Source organism: Gadus morhua, chromosome 16 (assembly GCF_902167405.1).
Source record: "Gadus morhua chromosome 16, gadMor3.0, whole genome shotgun sequence".
NCBI classification, from domain to species: domain Eukaryota; kingdom Metazoa; phylum Chordata; class Actinopteri; order Gadiformes; family Gadidae; genus Gadus; species Gadus morhua.
In genome coordinates, this window is record NC_044063.1 from 4,821,319 (window position 1) to 4,845,600 (window position 24,282).

Genomic DNA, 24,282 nt, shown 5'->3' on the forward strand with positions numbered 1-24,282 from the left:
AATTTGAGGGCACCATTCTACAACATCTTTGCCTATCAATATCAGTAACTAACTTTAATATTATTAGATAACAGTTTAACGTTTCGTAATAAACATCACTCCACATCTCCGTAAACCATGTGCTTTTATTACCAGTGCATATTAATAGAGAAACAGAATCATTTGGACCGGTGTGACACAAGTTAAAAGAGTGTAAAAGAACACTTGATAATATTGTTGGGCTAATGGTGGCTAATGGGTAGCCAATTGCACACCTGTAAAAAAAAGGTGTGTGAGGCTTCCGTTTGGCAACAAGTCACAGAATGGATTAGGTACGTACAAAATGCTAGCCAGTACTCTATATAACACTGCTTAGACAGTGTTACAACAGCTTCAAAGGGCCCCTGTAATACTGATTAGCAACTAAGCAGTTACAAAATCAACCCATTTGTGACATCATAAATGGACGTGTCCACACAGATGTGCGATGGCTAGCTCGGCCTCTACCTAGCTAGTTAGATAATATTCACTGGGTCGGCTGTTGGGTATAGGGTTGTTGTTTAAATGACTAATCATCATTACCCTCGGTGGTAGAATAGGGGCCCTTTAAGAGACTGGAGTTGTGTCGGTTGATACCATCAACCAACCTCTTGGGTTCATATGTACCTAGTCCATCTACTGCTGTGGCACCAGCGCTCAAGGGATATTACACAAAACAGACACCGGAGGGAGACAGAGGGACATGTGGCGTCAGTCATGGTGTGATTCAACACGTTGACACAGGCAAACAGATATTTATGAAATGTGGAGCTCTGAAATCCATCATTTTACATGAATGCCATCAATATTAGACGGCGCATTTGATGGCTAATCTCTTCTAATAAATGATGAACTGTTGTAATCTACAGGGGTTCTGATGATGAAGCAAACATACATTGCGAAGCATCTCCTACAAGTCTACCGGTCACTTTAGATCAACCCAAATTTTCTTCAACAACGTTCGACCACAAAGCAAAATTTGAAAATAAATCCACAATGAGATCAGTACACAATGAAGAGCCAATTTCTTCACCACCATGGTAAAGAGAAAATAAATAAATTGTTTGTCTTTCCAATTTGTGGAAGTAATTAAGTATGAAAGATCTGCACTAAATTAATGAGCCACACAGTTCCGGGGATATCGGAGCTTCTAAAAATGGTGGCTTCACAGATAATGGGTTGGACCACCCCGGGCTTAGCCTAGGAAGTCATCATCAACCAAGGGATCTAAATAGAACAGGACTGTGGCAACTACAACTCATCCACCTATTCGTGCTTCAACACCACGCAAAGTTTGATGCTTCCCCCCCCAAAAAAAAGATATGAAATTAGAAAAATAAATTTGTAAATGCTGAACTAGTGTAAAAAATTAAATTAAATTAGCCCCCCTTTTTTTTCTTTTTTTTTTTCTCCCCCCCAAAAAATATAAAGAAAAATGTAAACATCCCAAAAAAATATTGTGCTGTTTAGATTTTGCAATAAATATGAAAACACTACTTCTCTGCAAGCATGTGCTGGGTACATTTCTCAAAAAACACACTTAAGAACAGCTGCCATACACACTTGTCTTTAAATGCTGTGGTCTATCCAAAAGGCTGCGCTTGTGTGTGTGTGTGTGTGTGTGTGTGTGTGTGTGTGTGTGTGTGTGTGTGTGTGTGTGTGTGTGTGTGTGTGTGTGTGTGTGTGTGTGTGTGTGTGTGTGTGTGTGTGTGTGTGTGTGTGTGTACACGGAGTTGATAGCAATATACACAATATACATTTATGCATACACAGTACATACAGCAAATCAATGCACAGATGGCTTGTGGAGAGCGAGATGTAATGTTGTTGGTTTTCATCATCATATATTATGTATTTTTCATATACAAAGTGGATCCGTTGCGGTAAAAGCGAAGCGCAGCGCAGCTCGGTCCACTGATGGCACTAACTACGTTTATAGTAAAAGCAGACCAGCGGGGTCAAAGTATGTGCGCGTGTGTGTGTGCGCGCGCGCGTGTGTGTGTTCTCGCCCAGGCATTCGGGGCCAAACGAAACGTCATGCATATGGACAAGGTATGGCTCATTATACTCTTTACACGGCCGGTCTTCACCCCCCTGGGCTCGGATCTTAATACGAGGTTTAGAACACGCTCAATGCGAGTCTGGACAAACCGCCATCGCTCCCTACCCAACACACACCGGAGGCTAGCACAGGATCTGGTGTGTGTGTGTGTGTGTGTGTGTGTGTGTGTGTGTGTGTGTGTGTGTGTGTGTGTGTGTGTGTGTGTGTGTGTGTGTGTGTGTGTGTGTGTGTGTGTGTGTGTGTGTGTGTGTGTGTGTGTGTGTGTGTGTGTGTGTGTGTGTCTTTCGATGGTATTGTTAAATGGCCCCTCCTGTAGACGGCTGTGAGGCCGTTCTTCTGACGGTGGCTTTGAGGGCCCCCTACTGGATATGGAGAAAAGGGACTCTGGCAATTGTAGCTCTAATGGCTCCATGGGGTGTTGACTTTGAGGGGTCCCCTACTCTAGATAGCGGCAAGGGGCCCCGAGCGTTAATATCTGCAAGGGCCTCCATTGATGGTAGCAATTAGGGGCCCCTACTGTTGATGGCTGTGAGGGGCCTTTAGTAATGGTAAATGTAAGGGCCTCTATTGATGGTATTCATTTGGGGGGGGGGGGGGCTATTGATCATAGCAGTAAGGGGCTCCTTATGATGGAAGAGCTTAGGGGCCCCTAGTGATGGTCGAGGTGAGGGGCCCCTACTGTAGGTAGCGGTAGACCTTGAAGCAGTGGTTCCCAGAGTCCGCCACGGCGACGTGACCGTCAGACGTGAGGGCCAGGCCCTGCGGCCCGTACAGGGGGTCCGCAGACGTGTTGATGTAAGACAGGAAGGAGCCTGAGCTGTCAAAGACCTACAGGGACACACACACACACACACACACACACACACACACACACACACACACACACACACACACACACACACACACACACACACACACACACACACACACACACACACACACACACACACACACCATTTTAGGAAAATGTTCCTGAGGGAGATTAAGAGGTTTTGTCCTTCCTCTGTGGTAACTATTATAATATATGGGAGTTTATCCAGAGGTGGGGGGGAACAGAAAGTGAGAGGAATGTTCCTTCCAGGGACACATTAAGGGTGCGCACGTCCTTCTCTTTTAAGGCTCTCCTACCTGAATGCGACTGTTTCCCCAGTCCGCCACGATGATGTTGCCGTTGGCGTCCACGGCAACACCGGTTGGAGCGTTGAACTGGCCGTTTCCCTCGCCGTGGGAACCAAACTTAAACAGGAACTCTCCGTCCGCGTTGTATACCTGTGGGGGGGGGGTGAGAAAGTTTGGTTGGGTCTTTGTTGTTGTTAGCATCAAGGGGGAAATAAATAGGAAACCACGGTTATCTCATCGGGCAACGTGTCCGTAAAACAACTGCAATCATAAATAATGTGCAACGAAATAACGTGCAACGTTTATTGATTTATATGACCTGCTCTCCCATCATTCAAATCAACCAATCGATTGAAAAATCACAGAAAGGAAAGGGGGAGCCTCTATTTAAACTGGAATGTTTTTAGATGGGGTAAATAATGATTAAAAGGTGACATATTATCAGGTGTGAGTGTGATTAGCCGTTACCAGCCGTTTTGAAAATCTGCCTCTTCTGACATCACAAGTGGGCGTGTCCACCTAGATGTGTGCTGGATAGATCTACCAGCCTACCCACGGTGGACTGTAGCAAACGTTGCTCATCTATCCGTCAGACATCCAGGGGGACATGCCCACCTGTGATGTCATGATTTTCAAACCTAATATAATCTTTAATATTTTTTTTTTTTTTATAATATAATCTTTAATAATAACCAGGGCTGGCCATACCTTCACTGAGTGGTTGTGGAAGTCCGTCACCACGATCTCATTCTTGTTGTTCACTGCTACAAAGTGAGGACCTGAGGGAAGACGCGCGGGGGGGGGGAGAAGGGAGGAAGACAGGAAGTGTGAGTCATCAGTCTTGAGGAGAGGAAATAGAGGAAGTTATGCGCTTAATATAGATATCCATGACCAATCCTTCAACAGTATTTCTCCTTGCTAGTGTCTGACTGGGACCGGTTTTATAAAAGGTATATCACGGACATAACAATACTCATCATCATTATCATCAACCTCAGCTTCCATTTGGTTGATGCATTATCTACAGCACTATAGAAAATTGCGATTGCATACACTTCTTAGCATGGGTTGGCCCAGTGGGAATCGAACCCCTGACCCTGCCAATGTTAACAACAAGATCTACTAATCTGGCTTCACAGAATCAAGACACAAAGACAAATACTAACAGATATGACAGTAACAGAAAGGGCATTCAAGTGAAGTCCAAACTCAAGGTTTGGTCCCACACCTAGACACACACGTCTGGGCAGTGAATAAGGATTACTTACTGAAGACGGGGCCAGATTTACTAAGCTTTTGATCCGGTGCTATGTTTGCACCGCATTTTTCTAAAAGAAAAAAGGAGATGAGAGGAGACGTGAGAGGAGACGTCAGAGAGGCAAAGGTAGGAGATTATGTCAAGAGAGATACACGTAGGAGGCGATATGAGATTATGTAGTATGGGCCCAAGGAACAATGAATTACAATATTCATGATTTTCAAGCAGCAACGGAAAATAATATCATAATCTTAAAAGTGTAGGTTATTTTGCACGGCCACAAGCAATGTCTTGGGTGATAGACCTTACCCACCCACCAAAATAATAAATAGTCGTATTAATTCAAAAAGTGAAATGTTGAGTTACTGTATATTTGTTACTCGCTTCAAATAGAAATAAGTCAAGGGAAAGTCTATTTAGTATTCGAAAATTCAAGAACACGATTTTGTCTGACCCGACACGGCCGTTTGCTTTGGGCTCAAGGCAATCATTTTAAGATACCTTTAGTTTTCTGGTGAAGCAATGGTACCTGAATCCCTTATTTCGGCAAAAAAAAACATTGCACTAGGTAGTCTATCAGTGGTCCAGTAGTGTTTTAGCTACTAGCTAGCTCGTCACTTTTTAATGTGAAGATCTATTACTTAAGCTAGCTGTTGCTAACGCTAGCTGTTGCGGCTAACACTAGCTCCACGGACTTTACCTGCGAACTGTCTGTCTGAAGTTCCCTTGGCCCCGAACTTGGTGACCAGCTTCCCGTTGGCCTGGAAGATGAAGACGCAGCAAGCCTTGTTGTCCACGGTGATGATGTGCCCGTTCTTGTCGACGGCCACGCCCTTGGGTCCCATCAGACGTCCCACGCCTATCTTGCTCTGCCAGGAGCCAAGGGGGGTGAGATCATGAGTTTCATTGCGTTAACTTTCGACGAATACCTCCCTAACCCCGCACTAACCTAACGCTTCACAACCTAGAGAGCAAGGTTGTGTTCTAGAGAAATGCAGCTGTGTTGATGGGCAGGGGAGTGTAAAGCCGTGGCTAGTGTGTTTGAATCCCCATTGAAAGGTAGTGGATTTGATCCCCAGGCCTCCTTATGCAAGATGACGTCACCCTAACCAGCTCTTAAATAACATGTCTCTGATTTCACTGTACGCATGTGAAGAAGCGGCACATGGTTGGATACGTGAATTCTCTTCATGGAGGTCCTTCCTCACCTTGAACTTCCCATCCGAAGAGAAGATGCTGATCCAGTGGTTGTCGTAGTCGGCCACGATGATGTCCCCGTTCATGTCCACCGTGACGCCGGTGGGGCGCTGCAGCTGGCCCGGGGAGCGACCCCTGACCCCAAACCTCATCTTGAACAGGCCGTCGTTCGAAAATATCTGAGAAAAAAAAAACAACAAAACATTAAATTAATGCATTACGACTTCATAGTTCTGGATGTGCCGTTGATGTGAATTGTGTAACAATGGAATGAGCTGCAGTTACACCATAGAACAAAGGAAATAAAACACAAGAGGGGAAATACGCCCACTTTGCTATGGAAATCGGCAGTAGTGTGGCGAACTGGAGTGGAAGCTGCCACAGTTAAAGAGCTTGGCCAGCAACAGCATCATGTCGGCTGCACCCACACAGTGCTCCGACAAACCAGACAAACAAAACCATGAAACGATGATTATGGCAAGAGCCATTAGAACGAGATGTTAAAAAGTGACTCATTCTGCTTGTATGAAAGCATTGCTCCAGCAGGAGTGTGGAGGAGGAGGTTTATTATTATTATCATCGTCTCAATTAGTTTTCTAATGACAACAACAACATTCATAATGCACCAGAAAATGAATAGCTTCAATCGGCACCACATATTATAAGATAATTAAACTTAAGCACTCTTATCGGCAGTGAAAAGATATCAGTAAATCACCAATAACAGATGGTTAGTTTAATGTGTACCAAAACCATTCATCGTAAAAACGTGTTTTAATGGCCTACCTGTATACACTGGTTGTTGCTGTCGGCGACAATGATTCGCCCATTGCTGGAGGTGGAGATGCCTTGTAGGTTGGTGAACTCTCCTTTATCCCGCCCTCGAGCTCCTGTCAATCAGATCAAGAGGATGAGGTTGGTATTTCATGAACATCTCCTCGTCTACGGCATATTGTGGATCAGTGCATCCAACCAGGCAAGGCAAGTCAATGAGATATAGCAGAGGGTAACGGTATGAGAGAGATTTTACACAAGGTGGGAGAGGGATTACGTAGACGCGGTTTGGGTCCGCACCAATTGTTGGTTGGACTTCGGGGCTTTAGGACGGGATGGAATGTTTGGGTACTTGATTTTGGGTGCAGGGGTTTTTGTTGGCTGATGAGTTATGATTTCGGTTATGGCTTGGATCATGGTCTGGATTAAGGTTTGAATTATGCTTTGAGATATGGTTGAGGTTATGGTTTGAGATATGGTTGAGGTTAAGGTTTGAGATATGGTTGAGGTTATGCTTTGAGACATGGTTGAGGTTATGGTTTGAGATATGGTTGAGGTTATGCTTTGAGATATGGTTGAGGTTATGCTTTGAGATATGGTTGAGGTTATGGTTTGAGATATGGTTGAGGTTATGGTTTGAGATATGGTTGAGGTTAAGGTTTGAGATATGGTTGAGGTTATGCTTTGAGATATGGTTGAGGTTATGGTTTGAGATATGGTTGAGGTTAAGGTTTGAGATATGGTTGAGGTTATGGTTTGAGATATGGTTCAGGTGATGGTTTGAGATGTGGTTATGGTTTGAGATATGGTTGAGGTTATGGTTTGAGATATGGTTCAGGTGATGGTTTGAGATGTGGTTGATGTTATGGTTTGAGATATGGTTGAGGTTAAGGTTTGAGATGTGGTTGAGGTTATGCTTTGAGACATGGTTGAGGTGATGGGTCGGGTGCTTGGGTTCGGCTGACTGTCGGCAGCGGCGGTGCGTTCTGCGCGAGGCCCGGCGCCACTCACCCACGCGGTAGATGAGCTCGTCCTCGATGGGGTTCTCCTTCTTCTTGGTGGTGCTGTACATGCTGGACGGCCGCCGCACCGCCTTCTGCCGCACGTGCCCGCCGCCGCCGCTGGGCGACTTCACCCGCCGCTTGACGTCGTCGGGGGACTGCAGCACGTCCGACGGCTTCACGGCCCGCAGGCGGAAGGGGCTGCCCCGGACCGGCTGCTGGTACAGCAGCAGGGAGAAGCTGTACTCGCCCTCCGTGCGCACCGTGTAGCCCACCTCGTACGTGCCGTTCTTATTGTCCACCACCTCCACGTCGGGGCAGCCGGTGCCGTCCGCCGAGGTGATCTGGGCGCGCAGCGCCGCGTTGCCGCTGCGCACCAGCTCGCTCTCCTTGTCCTTGGTGGTGACCGTCACCGTGGTGGGCTGGCCCACCAGGGCGTGCCGCAGCCCGCCGCCCGTGGCCACGCTGGTGTGGCCCACGGCGCCCGTGGTGATGAGCACGCCCAGGTTCTGGATGGAGCGCCGCAGACCCTCCGTCTCCACCTGGCACTCCAGGTGGCCGTTCTCGTGCGGCTGCTCGGGGAACGTGTGGCGGGCCAGGGCGCTCACCCGCTCGCTCATCTGCTTCTGCACGAGCAGCACCTCGGTGGCCGAGCCGTGGCTCAGGGCCTGCTCCGTGAAGCTGCAGCTGGCCTGGATGTTCTCCTTGCCGCGCAGGAGCGACGCCAGCTGGGCCTGCAGCACCTGGAGACGGGGGACGAGGGGAGGAGCGCGCCGGTTCATTTGGGTTTCTGAGTCGCCTCGGAACCAGGGGGAATCTGCAAGCTCACTGGTTACGTGTCCTGGCAGATGGTGTGGTGCCCTTTCTCGTTCAGAAAGATTTTTTAAATGCGGCTATGATGATGATGACTGTACAGAAGAAGGCCACTCAGGCAGTTCGTTTACATCCAAGAAGACTGCCACTGATGTGAAGCCTTCTGTGGAAGCTCGCCATCGTGCGCAATGCAAACAACACTGTCCTCCGTCTCTAGCCTGTGATCATCCTTGAGCAAGATGTCCTAACCCCCCCCCCACCTGCACCGAGATGACATGCCTCGTTAAATCGTGTCAGCCTATTTAAGATACCGTCTTAGTGCATTGACTCTTGAAGGATACAACAACAACAACAACAACAACAACAACAAACCTCTCCAAGGACAAAAGGGCATAAACAGGAGCTAGCTAGAGAAGGGCCGGGCTGACCTTCTGCTTGGTGCTGCAGATGTTCTCCACCTCAGCGATCAGGGCGTTCTTCCTCAGGTGCATGGCTTTCTCCAGCTCCTCGAACGTGTTGCTGATCTCGGCCACCGCGTCGTTCTTGCGGTCCGTCAGCTGCTTGGAGATCTCGTTCACCAGGTCGATGGCGGCCGTCAGCTGGGGTATCCTGTCAGGAGAGGGGTTGAGAGGGGTGTGACTCGGTCTGGTTTTCCCGAACACTGCTTGCAGGACGTATACATCAGGGGTTTGCAACTTTTTTAAGGCAAGGGATTTGAAGAATGTGCTAAAGCCTTTGCTAGGAATTTCCCTAAACCAAAACACAGATGATCATAGCAAAAGTCTCTCGGGCCTGAATTAATTGGGATCGGCACAAATTGTTAGACAAGTCCAGATGTTATTTTATAAAACATGAAATTAAATGTTTTTTTTATAATTCTATTATTAATCATCATAAAAAAGGGAACCAAGCTGCAGCTTTTGTCCCACAGCGCCCCCTAGTGTAAGAGCCCCCGGCCCAGTGGGACGCGACCCATAGATTGAGTTCCGAAACGCAGTACCCAGCGGGGATATGTACCTGTTGCGGACGGTGTCCAGCTGGTCGTTCAGGGCTGTCTTGTGCTGCTCCAGCACGTCTCGGAGAGGCACGGTCATGTGCTCCCGGTGCTCGCCCTCTGTGCACTCGAGACACATGGCCGTCTCACACGACTCGCAGTAGTACTCCATGACCTGCAGGGGGCAGCATAACAGAAACCAAACGGTGAACTGGAGCACCCTGGGCGGAAAATAAAGGGGTGTTTGAGGGGTATAATCGCACATGTGCCCACCCCACTCACTTGCTCTCATACACATGCTCATCTGAACCTAGACTTGAAGCTAAGTGGTAGTAGCCCTAGTATTAGCAGTGGTGGTAGGCCTACCTTGCCCTCGTGGTTGAGGCAGGACAGTGTTTGTGTTTAAACCTACAGCTGGTAGTAGCCCTAGCATGAGCAGTGGTGGTAGGCCTACCTTGCCCTCGTGGTTGGGGCAGGACAGCATTCTACAGCTGGTAGTAGCCCTAGCATTAGCAGTGGTGGTAGGCCTACCTTGCCCTCGTGGTTGGGGCAGCACAGTGTGTGTTTAAACCTACAGCTGGTAGTAGCCCTAGCATTAGCAGCGGTGGTAGGCCTACCTTGCCCTCGTGGTTAGGGCAGGACAGTGTGTGTTTAAACCTACAGCTGGTAGTAGCCCTAGCATTAGCAGCGGTGGTAGGCCTACCTTGCCCTCGTGGTTGGGGCAGGACAGGGGCTGCGCGGCGGCCACGGCGCTGACGGACTCCGGGCCGCTGGAGGCCTGGTGGCGGCTGCCGCACTCGGGGTCTCGCTGCAGGACGTCCATCAGGTTGGTGATGAAGAAGTTGTTCTGCAGGGCCGACACGCCCTTCTCCGGGAGGATGGACGTCTGCCGGCACACCGGGCAGGACAGCGTCAGGGACTGAGGCGGGATGTAGTTCTGTAAGCATCTGAAACGGGACGCAAAGGGAAAGGTGAAAAGGGTCTCTCTCTCTCTCTCTCTCTCTCTCTCTCTCTCTCTCTCTCTCTCTCTCTCTCTCTCTCTCTCTCTCTCTCTCTCTCTCTCTCTCTCTCTCTCTCTCTCTCTCTCTCTCTCTCTCTCTCTCTCTCTCTCTCTCTCTCTCTCTCTCTCTCTCTCTCTCTCTCTCTCTCTCTCTCTCTCTCTCTCTCTCCCCTCCCCCCCTCCTCCCCCCCCCCCCCCCCCAGCTGGCCAGTCATAACATAGTCTTCCTCTAATTTATTATAAATGTTCTTTAACTTCAACCAGCCCTGCATGTAGTGAAGCCCTAACGTACTATGTTTACTATAAATCCTTGCTCTACAATTGACTGTCAGTAGAGGGCTGACCTGATTCAATTCTGCCTTAATTAAGAATTTAAATACCCTCTTTGCAAGACATTACTTGACTAGGAGTAAAACACTAGATCAGTGAATTTTTGTCAAGTTTCCGTTCAATACATAATTGTCCTGATGGAATGTAGTTTAATTTTATCTAAGCTACCATAAAGCTTTATTACCGAGTTTAAATGCCAGACCCCAATGGAGTATCAAATAGAGACTCTGACATTTATTTAAACTGATTTAAATATCATTCTCATTATACACCGTTTAGGAACGAATGTCATAAATTATACAAAAATAAGGTAATGTGGTTTTGAAAGTCTTCTTGGAGACAGAAGTTTTGGCCCTATAAAAAAAAGTACCCGTGTTATTCCTAGGTTAGCTGCTGACTTCATAGGAGAGATATGTTGATGACAGAATCACTGGTGTATGGGACTTAATGCGATAATTCATATTATTAGATTTCTGTATGAACAACATCCTAACCACTACCACAGTCATGACCTATGGCTTATTATTAAAGGATGACTTCTGGATATTTTATCCTATTTTCCCCCATCATTTTGTGTAAAGGATTCATGTACCCAGTATTGAGCAACTGTAGCCGGCATCTGCGAAATGGGCTGAAATGTAATCCTTAGGGGCAAAAGCACCCCCTCAATGTATGTCCTCTAAAAGTGCTTGTTTTTGCTAATGACCGGCTGAGCTTGTCATTTGTGTGTCTTGACAACATTATGGCAAGGATCCCTAAAGAGAGGCGTCACACCAAGTCTCGCTCAAGGGAGTAGTCTCACGCTGAAATCACAGAAGATTTCCCTATGGTCGTCAGAATCTCAAGCCACCTCTAACCAAATCTTTTGGCGAAGGCTAAGCTTTTGTAGTCCAACACAACATTTTCCGGCACTCTTCTCTCCAAACCTAACTCACGTTTCTACTCCTCTCTTCCTGCAACAACGCAACTTTGCCTTATTATTTATACTTTGGGATTTTTAAAAAAACTGCTGCTAAAATAGCAGAGCAACAATTACTCTGTCTAACCTGCATCCACACGGTTTTAAAACGGTCGCAAGGGTTCAATAAATCCATCATCCATTATATAATTAAACCTTGCAGACCTCATTCCCGTGTGTGTTAGTTTAGGTGTTGCCGCAGGATTTGAAAACCTAACCTTTCAAATGAAACCTGGGAGTTGAAGGCCTTAACTATTACAACACGTTGTTCACAATATGTATGCTGTGATTTGAATTCAGTTTTTGATTACGTTTGAAGTTTAACGCATTTTAAGTTTTTTTTTAAGTTTTTTGAGATGTCCTAGCAGGGTGTCGGGACTGATGATGCCCGGGGGCCGGAGGTGGGGTGAAGAACTTACTTCTCGCAGAAGGTGTGCAGGCAGGGCAGCACCTTGGGGTTGTGGTAGTGGTCCAGGCAGATGCTGCAGACCAGGAACTGCTTGTCTATCTGCCGCACCACCGGGCTGGTACTGCCACTCTCGCGCTTAGCCATGGTGAGAGACATTCACGACCAACTCAGGTACACCGACGGATCGACCCGACCGTTTAACCTGAGGGACCCAGAGAAAGAGAACACTAAGTTACACAGATGTCATCGATCCGTCGCCCACTTCAGTACATTTACATTGTCAAAGCACATCAAGTCGAATAAGAAATGACAAAGATAGATGGAAAAGAGGACACAATCACATATTTGTTTATTCAAAATAAATGTTTTAACTGAATTGGTCCAAAGGAAATGTCACACAGAGGTCTTTACTCTGCCCTAGAACCGGGCCATAGAATGCCAGCTATCCCTAACCTCGAGCCAACTCCGCTGTACCCACAACTTAGCAAGGAGGCATAGCAGACAGAGGGTGAGAAAGAGAAAGACGGGGACAGTTAAACAGAGGGTGAGCAAAAGACAGAGGGTGTGACTGAAACAGAGAGACGGAGAGAGAGAAAGGGAGATGCAAGAGGTTTTGAGAGACTAGATTCTACATTGCCATCAGGGTGTCTAATATCTTTCGCCCCATCCTCCCTCGCTCGCTCCCTCGCTCGCTCCCTCGCTCCCTCGCCCTTGACCAATCCCCTCCCTTCCCTCTCCCCTCCTCTTCCTCGCCCCGTCCTCTTTCTGGCCCGGTCCAACGCGAGCAGCAGGAACAAGTGAGTCACCACCAGCGGCCAGGGTTCAGCAGGGACAACAGGGACAAAAAAAAATTACCAAAATAGACTGCACAGCAAAACGCCTGACATGTCAACACTGTCCCGTTTATTCAGCCCAAGTAAAAACACAATAGTGTGACACCGGTGATTTACTTTACGTCATCTTCAACGCAGCCTCACGATTAACGAACACAACGACCTAACGAATGTCGACGAAAAACACAACTGAATATCTGTGAAGAGAATAAGATAAATGTCCTAATCTCTCGACAACCAATTATAGTTTTGAATGTTTTAAAGTGACATTTCCTTGATAGACGTTACGTTTTTCTCTTGTATTTTATTGCCAGTGAAAGTGTCTTTCAGTGTCAAGGAAAGCGCTATATGAATAATAGCGACTATCACAAACTTTGGGAGGAAGAACAATTGAGACTGCAGACCCCCTACTGTGGCTGAAATGAGGCTTATTGACGAGGGCAGCCATCCAAGATAAAAGCTCATTCGGAGGGACACTTGGGTGGAAATAAACACGTCCACGTTGCACAAGACAATCTCCCTGCGTTTTCGTTTGGTGATTTTAATTTGGCGTTTATTGTTGGTCCCATCACAGCAGGCCTGTAAATGGTATTATGGGATAGAAGAGATGCCATTACATGGTACAAGTGTATCAGTGGGTCAAACACAGATTAACGGTGTGATCCAAATGTCACACTACATCTGTCATATCAGTAAAAAACAACAGATTACAGGCCACACACACACACACACACACACACACACACACACACACTTGTAATCTAATCTGTCGTTTATTTTGTGTTGTCCACTCAGTAGTACTGAATATCCTTCCACTATAATATTTTTTTTCCTTTATCTCGGCCGTCATTCTGTATAGTGATGTACAGACCGCCATTCTGTCTGATAAAATATTTTACACAGGATGGTATTACAGTGAAAAATATGTTATTTTGATAGAAGACTAGAGGAAGTCCTGTCACAACAAGAGCCAAAACGGGTTTTGGAGACCCATTTTCCCTGACGTTATAGCCTGACTTAAATAAAATTTGAACTTTACTTAGTAAGTGAGAGTGAGAGCCAAACTCCTCTGACTGTTATTTTTATAGCCCTTCATCACAGTCCCAGTCTCAAAGGGTATCACAGGCCACACCAACAGAGACCCCCCCGCCCCCCCGTCATCCAGCCTGCGTAAAGGCTTAAAGGACAACACCCCAAAACCCAGAAGGAGGAAACCCCCTCTGGGATGGACAAGGAATACAGAAGAAAGGTCTCTCCTTCTAGGGACAGCAAGGCCTGTACCAGGTGCCTACTGGGCATCACTTTTATGAATTTGTTATACATTACATTTACAGAAAACACTTTTAGGCGAAACAAAACAAACCTAATAAACAAACCTAATATGGTCCAGATAGACTTAGCCCGGAGCATGGGGGTATCTGAGTGCTCAACAACGTACAATGATAAACCAGCAGCCTCTTCTCTGATCCATTTGACTGAGAGCAGAACAAAGCTGGTGATAACCATCACAACCACCACCGCACCCGGGCCACACTTCACACTCCACCCACAAATACTACAGCTGGTCGAGGTGGCACACCTCGGCAGTGCTGCTCGTCATGCTTCTCCCGTGAGCGGCAGGCCTAGCTAAAATGGCAGTCCAACGTTTTGAAGTCATGTTAGGAGCCGATGGAATGGGAAAGGCCAGAGCAAGTCCCGTTTGCTGGATGGAATTTTTTCTTTAAAAAAAGGAGGAGTTTAAGACAGAACCCTTGAGAACTAAGCTAAACACAAAAACCAAACTAAACACACTTTTCCTGTCGCCCAGTGCAGGGCCTCAAATTTACATTGCATTTCCATTAAGCAGGAGCTTGTATCAGAAGCAAGCAACTTAAAACTTGATGGGTCTATTGTTTTAATGGTCGTGCTTACATTGGCTGCATTTACATTTTGTAATTCAGCAGCAGAAGCTTTGATCCAAAGTGACTTTGACCTAAGCAAGGTTGGGAACGATCATGCAGAGTAGCTCTTTTGAAATGTATAATCACATGTCCCATGTTCCATGGATCTAGATAGAACTTCTTTTTCGTTTTAATGGTTCGCTAATCGTCTCATGCCACACATCATATCTTATATTCCCACGTCCTATCCCTGATCTTCTCAGTCTTTGTTTAGTGAAGCTTACTGGGTCATACTAGTCCAGGTCTGGACTCTACACTTCAAGCGAACAGAGCTCCTTCATTATCTCCCCCAGAGGATGTTATTCCGTCTGTGTCGGCAGGAAGCAGTAGAAAAAAAAAAAAGAGAGACCAGGAAATCTTCTATCCCCCCTCCCCCCATTATTCTGGGATCCTATGCCGACCCCCGGCTGTCAGAGATCATACACCACCTGTCTCTCCCTCCCAGGGCAGACAAGGGGGTGGAGACAGCCTTTCCCTCTCCCTCTATCTTGGTGCAACTACACAGACTTCTCTGGGGATCACCCCCCTAATGCATTGCTTTCCAACCAGTCTTTACTCTGACGACCCCCACCAAGCCTAAACATACCTGAATAACCTAAACAGAGCCATTTCTGGCTTAAAACTAACCATCCTTAAGCCTAACTCTTCTAACCCTTACATCCACCGTCTTTAACCATGTACGTTCATTTCTAAATCATTACTGTAGAGTGTGGAGACTAGAGGATAAATTCCTCTCGCAGCAACCCTCTCTTGCCCACTCCCTCACATTAGAGAGAAAGAAATGCAGACTCATAAGCAGCTGTCTCTCTCTCTCTCTCTCTCTCTCTCTCTCTCTCTCTCTCTCTCACACTCCCTCTCTCTCTCTCTCTCTCTCTCTCTCTCTCTCCCTCTCTCCTGCCTCTGCCTTCTCTGAAAAAAAACTAGAAGCAGAGCTCTCCAACAATGACATTCCAACCATGCTTTCAGCTAACGCTAACAACTCCCTCCCTCTATACCACGCTCCCTCCCTCCCTCCCTCCCTCTCCCTCTCCCCCTCTACCTCCCCCACCCTCCATCTCTGTGGCTCTCTCTCCCCAACTCACCACCCCTCTCCGTCATCCTCTCACTCCCCTTCTCGTTAAAACCCTTTACCCCTCCCTTCCTCTTTCACTTCTGCATCACTCTCCCATGTACATTTTTCTCTATCTAAGATACAGTAACTACAGTAATTTGTGTATTCCACTACTGCACCACACATTTTTTTAAATATCTCTTCAATTTGGTATGTTTTTTAATATATAGCGCATGACCGATCACTAGATGAGTCAGACGGGGCCATTCACTGCAATACTACACCAACTCCCCCCCGCGACCCTTTCCTTCCTTCCTTAAGTTCACGTCTGAATGGCCTCCGATGCATGACATCACCAGGAAGCTGACGAGTGGTCCCACCCCTATGGCTCCTCCCCTTCTGTGATTTCACTGTGTGTAGAAAAAACTGTTAACAGGCTCTTCCTAACAGAAGCCAGACAGCCTGTATTGAAATAGAGAGGAGATAAGTGAAAAAGGTATGGAGTTCAGGAACAAACAAGCAGTCATAGTGAACTTTGAGCCCAATAACGTGTTGTTCTACACACTGCTCGGGGCCTTCAGGTCGCACACACACCTCAGAGGTTGTACAGACTGTTGGACAAGGCTGTGTTCTGCAGTAGAGGCAAGCCCACTGAGTTAGCCACGCTTAGCCTCAGCCAGGACTGTAATTAAACTGATGAATGAGCTAGAAGAAAAACCTCAACTGCTTTGAGGGGGCAAGTGGCAGGCAGTTGATATCACTTCTGAACCTCCTTCATATAAACAGTGTTAAACACCCATTAAAGTCGTACGCTGTTCTAGGCTACAATTTCAGAGAATACAAGATTCATAATATTCTGAGATATTGCAGTGTTTTTTCTGGTTTTCGTCCTATACATCTTCGACGAAACCACGATACACTGCACATCAGACGGCTTCCTGAGAAACACAATTTTGCATTCATAAGCAAGATATATTGTTGAATCAATACATCACAAAGAACCACGTACTAATGTTATAATACCTCATTTCCCTTCGGCTAGCCAACCCCCTCTCCCCATCCTTTGTTTATGGTTTCCTAAAAAAACGGCGTGATCAGCAGTTAGTACAGTAGGGGTTCATTAATCAGCCCGGTGGAGCAGGAGACACATGGGAGGAGTGTACATCTGCCCACCAGAACGTTGCTTCCACATCCAGGCTCCGGTCCACGTGCTCGCTCTGGGAGAACGGATGCTAATCCACCGTGTGACCGTGTCCCACCACTGTATCCATTCACGGACGTGTTGTTAAATAAACAGTGTCGTCATCATCCACACACGCCAATGACCAGCTCATCGGGAACAGTTGGGAGGAGGTAGAGGAGGAGGAGCCCTTTCCAGGGACCCATCACCACCACCAGGGATCGAACCCTCACCCTAGGCGCCTCTTTGTTGACCTACTCCCCCTCCAGAACTTAACTGCCATTGTAACGAAGAAGGACCGGTCTTCCTAGGAGTTGTTCAACTAATTCACACTGGGACCCACCAGCAAAATTTGAGTGTGTCCGTGGGACCCACCTACAGCACACACACACACACACTCAGAAAACTCACAAGTCCGCCAGAATTGTATCCCCTTCATTACAGGGGTACCGCGTGTTGTCAGGTCGCAACTCGCCTCCAACTGGAATGCGATTCGCCACCCATTCTGGGACTCTTGAGTTGACCCATACTTTAAGAAACCTTTAGTCAGCCTCATTCCTCACACCTTAAGAATGCTCTACTCAAGTCTACAAAGTACCACCGTCCCGAACGTACGCAGTCACGGGCCGTTGCAGCGTTTGTCCTCCACTTCTTGGGGTTGCCGGTTCAAGCCCCACAGCTGCCAAGTATGGGTGAGCCGTCATGACGACCGCACGTTGCACCACCTGCCCAGCTCTGCTGGGCGGTCACCACTCCACTCAGGGTTCTACTTGTCCTTACGGTCCTTACTGCACTGTGACTGCTCTGCCATCTGGGTGAGCCCTCAGGTCTCCCAGACAGTCACAACACCATCTCTAATATGTGTCATCTCCCATGACACTCACAGCCACCACGCCCACCCAGCGAGGGGACACCCATCAGTACCTTATTATTTATTCATTTCACGTACCGATTAAGAAGCACATGCACGTGTATTCCTGGTGGTTCTCATTTATATATTTCATCTTTCTGAGATAGCACTCTGCTCCACTGAGAGGTGGTGAGTGGTAATACAGTGACCCCCCCGGCCCCCACACAGGTCAGAGCCTTTTGTTACAGTAGATCGGTTTAAGAGGATTTCAGGAAAGGAAACATCAGCGCCTTGTTTTAATAAGCCTGGATGTGATCCGTCTTTGACTCGGTGACCATGTAAGAGCCACACCCGGTCAGCTTATCTCTCCCTAAATCCCCTCCATTCATAAAGTGTGACGCATCATTACGCATGGTCTGCATATCCCGTAGTTACTGTATAAAATACTCCTGTACAGTTGCAGTAGTTTATGGCCATTATTCCTGTTTATCGAATTTTCTTTTGAATGTTGGCCTGTGAAGCCATTAGTAAAGCTGTGATTGTGCTGAAGGTATGTATAGATACGTTCAAATTAAATCTGCTGACAACTCTGAAGTCTATTAAAGCCCTCGCTGGCAAGGGCGATCAGCTTCCAAAACCCAAGACGAGAGAGGAAAGTTAGATCTGGAAGAGGAAATCTTCCAGGGTGGTTAGAAACAGCAGATGCTGTGTGGGCAGAATATGGTGAACAGATCAGCAAGAAAGGAGATATTCTTCACTAGGTTGACCTACTTATGAATTCCTGAATAGTCTTCCTCCATTTATTAGCCTATTTAATTGATTTATGCTTATTCTTGCCAAGCATTAAAAGCTTTTTTAGAAAGCCTTTACCTTACCCGTGTTAGGTAGCGTTAAATGCCAAGTAGTCTAGGATTCCAAGCCCCCTTACATGCCATGTACTTTGATATGCCAAGTACCACAACATGAGCATAAGCACACCAACACGCCAAGCCCCCACAAATTTCCAGCAAGGTACTCTTATGCAACTACGTGCACCCTAAATGCTTTGTATGTGATATCCTCCACACACTGAAACGTAAGGACTAAACGTATCCCTCTTCCTGGTCGTGTTCGATTCTACCCCAAGTCGGGTTATAGTGAATAAGACAGATTGGTCTGAACTGAGGTGTTTTTGGGGCTCTCTGGATTTGGAGAAGTGCCAGTCTGGACCCACTCTAGAAAAATCCTGTCCCACTAAACGGTGGATCCACCCCCAACACTCACCGCCTCAGACGATCGTCTCCGCAGTTATGCAAGCACTGCTACACATGCATTAAACCATTAAGAAGCTAAAACTGCAAGCTTAATGGGTGATGTTAAAGGAGCTATATGTAACAAATCGACTGTACTAAAAAAAATAAAATTACCGTGAAATTTCATCAGAGATTAAGAAAACATGCTGAATCGAAAGACGCAATATTCAATTTAGTTTTTTCCTGTGCGCGCTACACTATTCTCTCAATGCCACTGCCAATTTCCACACTACGAGATGCCAAATATGCTACTGAGCTGGTTTATAATTAGAAAACAATTAAATTGAAAAGGTTTTACGTTATAAATGTATAGTGTAGGCCTTGATGTTGCTTGTTGTAGGTTGAGGACCTCCTGTCTGGGGAGGATGGGTGGGCAGAGACCACTCTCTCATATTGTGAATTTAGACTTCACTACCCGTTGTAATGTTACAGAAGGAACCTTTAACTGCTACTGCCATGGTTGCTAATGTCATACCATTCAGTTAGGTCAAATAATGCTTCCTGCCCGAAGACTCAGTGAGTATAAGCGGTTTTAATTACCGGTTATTTTCCATGACGTGCATAAAAAACTGTGTTAATTATCAATTAACACAGTTTTTTATGCAAGCTTGTGTCAATAAACAGAAACTGATCAAAATATTAAATCATGGTCAAAAGATAAGTATAAAAAAATCTATTTTTGTGGACTAAATGTAGGGTTAGAGATGCATTTGTATTGTCTGTTTCTAATAGCTGGTGTTCACTGTTGTTATACCTAGTACCGGTAGTACAAGATAATCTTGGAGGCCATCTCAGGTCATGAGACTGGTGCACCCTGTACACCCGGTCTGAGAGCTGCTGTGCGTCTGAGGCTCCATCATATGACCTGGATGGTTAGGAAGAGGACAGCAGGGCAGCTGGAGAGATAAGCCGAAGAGAGCGTTGTTCGACTGAGACTGACAGACAGATGGACAGACTGGCAGAAGGACCGCTAGACGGACAGTCCAACGGAGCGAAGGACGGGCAAAAAGAACGGGCAAACAGCCAAACCGGTGAATGGACAGGAAGACATACACTTGAAATATAAAGGCTGGCAAACGGTAAGCTAGACTGCCAAACAGACAGACCGGTCGTCGTCATGGTTACATGTGAATCCACTGCAGAGTGCTGGGCATGTCTTAGCTTCACACACACACACACACACACACACACACACACACACACACACACACACACACACACACACACACACACACACACACACACACACACACACACACACACACACACACACACACACACACACACACTGAATGAATCACATCATGTCATATCATTTGCCTCTTCACCGTGCAGAGGGAGTGGGCTGTGTGTCGTTCCAATACCGCGATGAGATTATGTGACTGAAAATGACGGATGTGACTAACTCTCCATAATAAATCTTTGCCTGGGGTTACCTGAAGAGCCCTCAAAATGAGAGGAATATTTTGAGAATACTTTTCATATTTTATGTTGAGACACAGCTCCTATCCTAAAATCTTCATGTGTCTGCATTAGAACAACAATATGATTGCTATGATCACTATATGATTATTAAACAGCACTAATTAATACTTTCTCTCAGCCCAAACCCTTGTATCAGATAAGACAGGGCCGTCTGTATGTAGCCTAAACAGACGGTGACGAGTCGGCTTCGGTGATTGGTTTGATGAAGACAAGCGGGCCAAAAATAAAAGACTTGTGTCAGCGGGACAAATGATAAACTATTCATGGCTTGGAATCACTCTGTGGTTTGAGGATCAATGATGCCGATGTAGTGAGGAAATGACTACTTCATCCTGCTGTTGCTGATCAATGGTCAGTAATCGTACAGGATCAGCGCAAAAGTATAGATTGTACCCCCCCCCCCCCAAGGATATTATTCAATACAAACCACAAATGGAAACAAAAACAGCAAACAACAAAATGGCAAAAATTATCAAAGAAAAACGCAGTGCAAACGGAGGACCAATCCAAACATGAATACGGGATATAGAAAAAGGACTACTTATACATATACTAGATCACTAGTAGAAATGAGACAATAATCTCTCCCGCTACAGCAAAACATTTGTCGTTTGGTGAAGGGGTAATTGAGGTTCATGTGGTTGTACATGAGACTAAAAAGTGTGTGCAACACTGCTTTAAAGCTGGAGATACTATTTAGATTCCCTGTTTGTTCATAGTGTTGGCGTTAAGGACTGCAAACATGTCACCCCCACAAAGGTGTCATGACGCCACACACTCGAGCTCCACTATTAAACCAACGGTGCAAACCAGAGGGTCTGTTATCGTTTGAGCCTACTTGATCCACCACACTTGACCCCATTTGATCTGGTTCAGCATTCTTGATCGGTTTAGAATACTTGAGGGATCATCCAGTCCATGTGATTGTTTGCATGGAGATGATTTTTAGTTACTCAGTGACAGTAACAGCCCAAAGCTGCTTGAGTACATAGTAGCAGGACAGACCTTGACTCAAAGCTGAAAGGATCCGATCCCCAGTGTCCTCACGAGTAAGCATCGTTGAGCCAAGGATGCCTCACGCGTGACCCCTTACAAATACCTGCTCATATTTTTTTCTATTGAATGCTAATTTTTTCCTCAATTACACGCAACCTTTATCCAACAACTGAATTATTTTTTTAAGGGGAATTAAGGGTTTCATACAATCAAAACGACCTGTATTTTTAAATAGATGAAAGCTATATGATCAGGCCAAAATTAACTTTCCTCATCCCCAATATATTTGAAAGAAAACACGAGGTCAAAACGCAGATATAGCCTATCAAGAAGCCTATACTTAAACGGGCTCCCGCAGAATGTTGCAATCGAGGATATCAATAAATTAAATGAGGTCTTGGGAAAGTTGGACAGACAGGCTACTTTTTTCCACCCCCACCATAAAAAAAAGGCTGCAGAAGGGTAAACAAGTTCATCGCATTTATATTAGACCCCGTGTGGTCCAGGCCCTGCTCTGTCCACCTGCTAGATGCATGAGTTGATGGTGGAGATAAGAAGCAGGAGAGACCCTAGGAGGAGGAGAGAGAGTGACGGGCAGCAGCCGGACTGACTGTGCCTTGAGGGGAGGGGAGAGGGGAGGGGGGGGAGGGGGGGGGGGAGCCGGAGAAAGCTTTTCTAACAGAGAGCCACACTTTCCAGGCAGCCGAATGTAAACCCCTACCGCATTGTAGGCCTACCCTCTAAACCCTATTCTAAGGAATTTTTCCCTTTCTAATAAAAAACGCCCAATCGATAGCATTCCGCCCCAACCATCTGCCCAGCCGTAGCGGCAGACAGACAACCCCGGGATGATGCTGCAGTAGCCTACGAGGCAACACAAGCAGCTGATCTACAAAGGCCTAGCCCCGGGCCTATACTGCACCGCGTGTGTAGGGTGTGTGGGGTGTGTGGGTGTGTGTGTGTGTTCAGCAACAAAAAAAAGCAACAAAACGACAGAATAAACCTCTAAACAAAAGCATCTTGATGACGGCGGCCCAGCCCGCACACTGCAGCAGACATGCCCACCTGCCGCTCAGCCGATAAAATGGAGCTGGGGGCAGTTTGAGGAGAGACAAGAGAGAGATGCTGCCAAGGGAGGTGTGAGGCCTTAGCCCAAACAGTTACATTTAATACATGAAGCTTTTTTTTTTCCTTGAGCTTAAACAGTGATGAATGTAATCGCAGAGTAGGGGCACCGGGGATCAGCGGTCAGGCTAGCATCCCGTGATTTCGGGGCATTACAAATTCGCGGATGAGACGCTCCGATAAATTATTCATTACACCTCCCATTCCACTTATTGTTTGGAGGAGAGCGAGGGGGGGGGGGGGGGTGGCGAGAAAATGGCCTCGTATTATTTTTTTTAACGGTACTAAGAGAATAAGTAGAAATGGCAGAGCGACACAAAGGGAGAATGAGCCGATTGTACTCACATGAATCCCGTGCGGGAGACAGCGGGCTTGGCATAAAGCGGCCCATTGTCAGTGTTGTATTCCTCTCGCGGAGCGTCTACCACACAGCGGACAGCCGACACTAATAAAAGGGCAGGGGCTGGAAGGGAGCGACAGCCAGGAAGAAGGAAAAGGAGGCGTATGTGTGTGTTAAAACACACACATACGCGCCCACCATTGGTCGAATGGGTGCAAGGGAGCCTATCTCAGGCGGAGGGGCGTGGTTTATGTAAATTCGTTTGGAGTATAACGGAGTTTGGGCTGCTGCAAAGGGGCGTGGTCTCCTCCTGGAAAGGGACCGCCCACTTTTTTGCCCATACAAGGACAATAGAGTCGTATTTTAAACACCTTTGTGTTTTGATGGTGGGGTGTAAATACGAGATATGTCACGTAAGACATGCAATGAACCCGTCTGGCCTAATGGCAACAATAACGGCAACTCAACTCAACTCCATTACTTCAGTCTCTGCTGACGTCAGTTACATTGACACACTGAGCTATGTTAGGGCTTAGGAAGCATAGAATGTTTTGTATGTATGTTAAACATACATGTAGCCTGGTTATATAAAGTTTCGTCATGGAAACAAATTACCTTTTCTATTGGCACTTTTGGCCGTGCCAAGTCAAACCATGACGCGCAGATTTGCGTTTCCATTCCCAGTGTATTCCCAGCGAGCTGCGCTCAGATAGACCCGAGATCTACCATAACATGGGGTGCAGGAAGAATGGGGGGCGCCCCGCTGTGTGGGAGTCGGAGATAGCGAAAGTGATCCGGGCGGGTCAGACATGGGAGGTGGTATAGGACTACCGGAAGAGTTATTGTAGCCTACAACTGCGGGGCGTACAGCGAGGGACAATCACGATTCCATCTAGAAACTAGAAATGTGTCCCTGAGCGGAGGATTTTAAAGCTGCGATAACTCTTCTCATCCCCGGTTACAGAGTAAATAGTCTCCACGGGAACTTGGGGAGTGGGATGAGAGGGATCAGGGGGTGGGTAGGTCACAGTGTAAAAAGAAAATAAATATAGAGATGTAATAAATATTGTGGTGGAGTGGGAACAGACATTAAAGTTACCGTACCGCGCGCAGGAGCTGAATGGGTTGGGGTTTGGTGGGGTGGGTGGGTGAAAGGGTGGAGGCGAGGACTTTCTTTTATTATGAGACGTGGGGTTGCCATGGAAACTGCATCCCCTTTCACGGGCCAGCCAAGATGGCTGTGGTGGCGCTCGCAGC

The 24,282-nt window shown here is 46.8% G+C and overlaps 1 protein-coding gene across 4 annotated transcripts; it reads right to left on the reverse strand.

The window, feature by feature from the left end:
- Window positions 1–105: 105 nt before the first annotated feature.
- LOC115561259 (tripartite motif-containing protein 3) lies at window positions 106–23,170 on the reverse strand. Of its 4 annotated transcripts, XM_030381159.1 has the most exons (13): window positions 23,031–23,170; window positions 11,944–12,135; window positions 9,940–10,183; window positions 9,260–9,411; window positions 8,671–8,851; window positions 7,440–8,172; window positions 6,441–6,544; window positions 5,666–5,833; window positions 5,158–5,326; window positions 4,468–4,527; window positions 3,908–3,978; window positions 3,209–3,349; window positions 106–2,908 (listed from the first exon to the last, which is right to left on the reverse strand). In XM_030381159.1, the coding sequence occupies exons 2-13, from the start codon at window positions 12,087–12,089 to the stop codon at window positions 2,756–2,758; spliced, it is 2,322 nt and encodes a 773-aa protein (XP_030237019.1). In that variant the 5' UTR covers window positions 12,090–12,135; window positions 23,031–23,170; the 3' UTR covers window positions 106–2,755. The 4 variants fall into 4 exon arrangements, with proteins under 4 accessions (XP_030237019.1, XP_030237022.1, XP_030237020.1 ...); XM_030381162.1 differs by lacking the exons at window positions 9,940–10,183; window positions 11,944–12,135; window positions 23,031–23,170 and adding an exon at window positions 9,854–9,876; XM_030381160.1 differs by lacking the exons at window positions 9,940–10,183; window positions 11,944–12,135; window positions 23,031–23,170 and adding an exon at window positions 9,768–9,773.
- Between the last annotated feature and the right edge of the window lie 1,112 nt (window positions 23,171–24,282).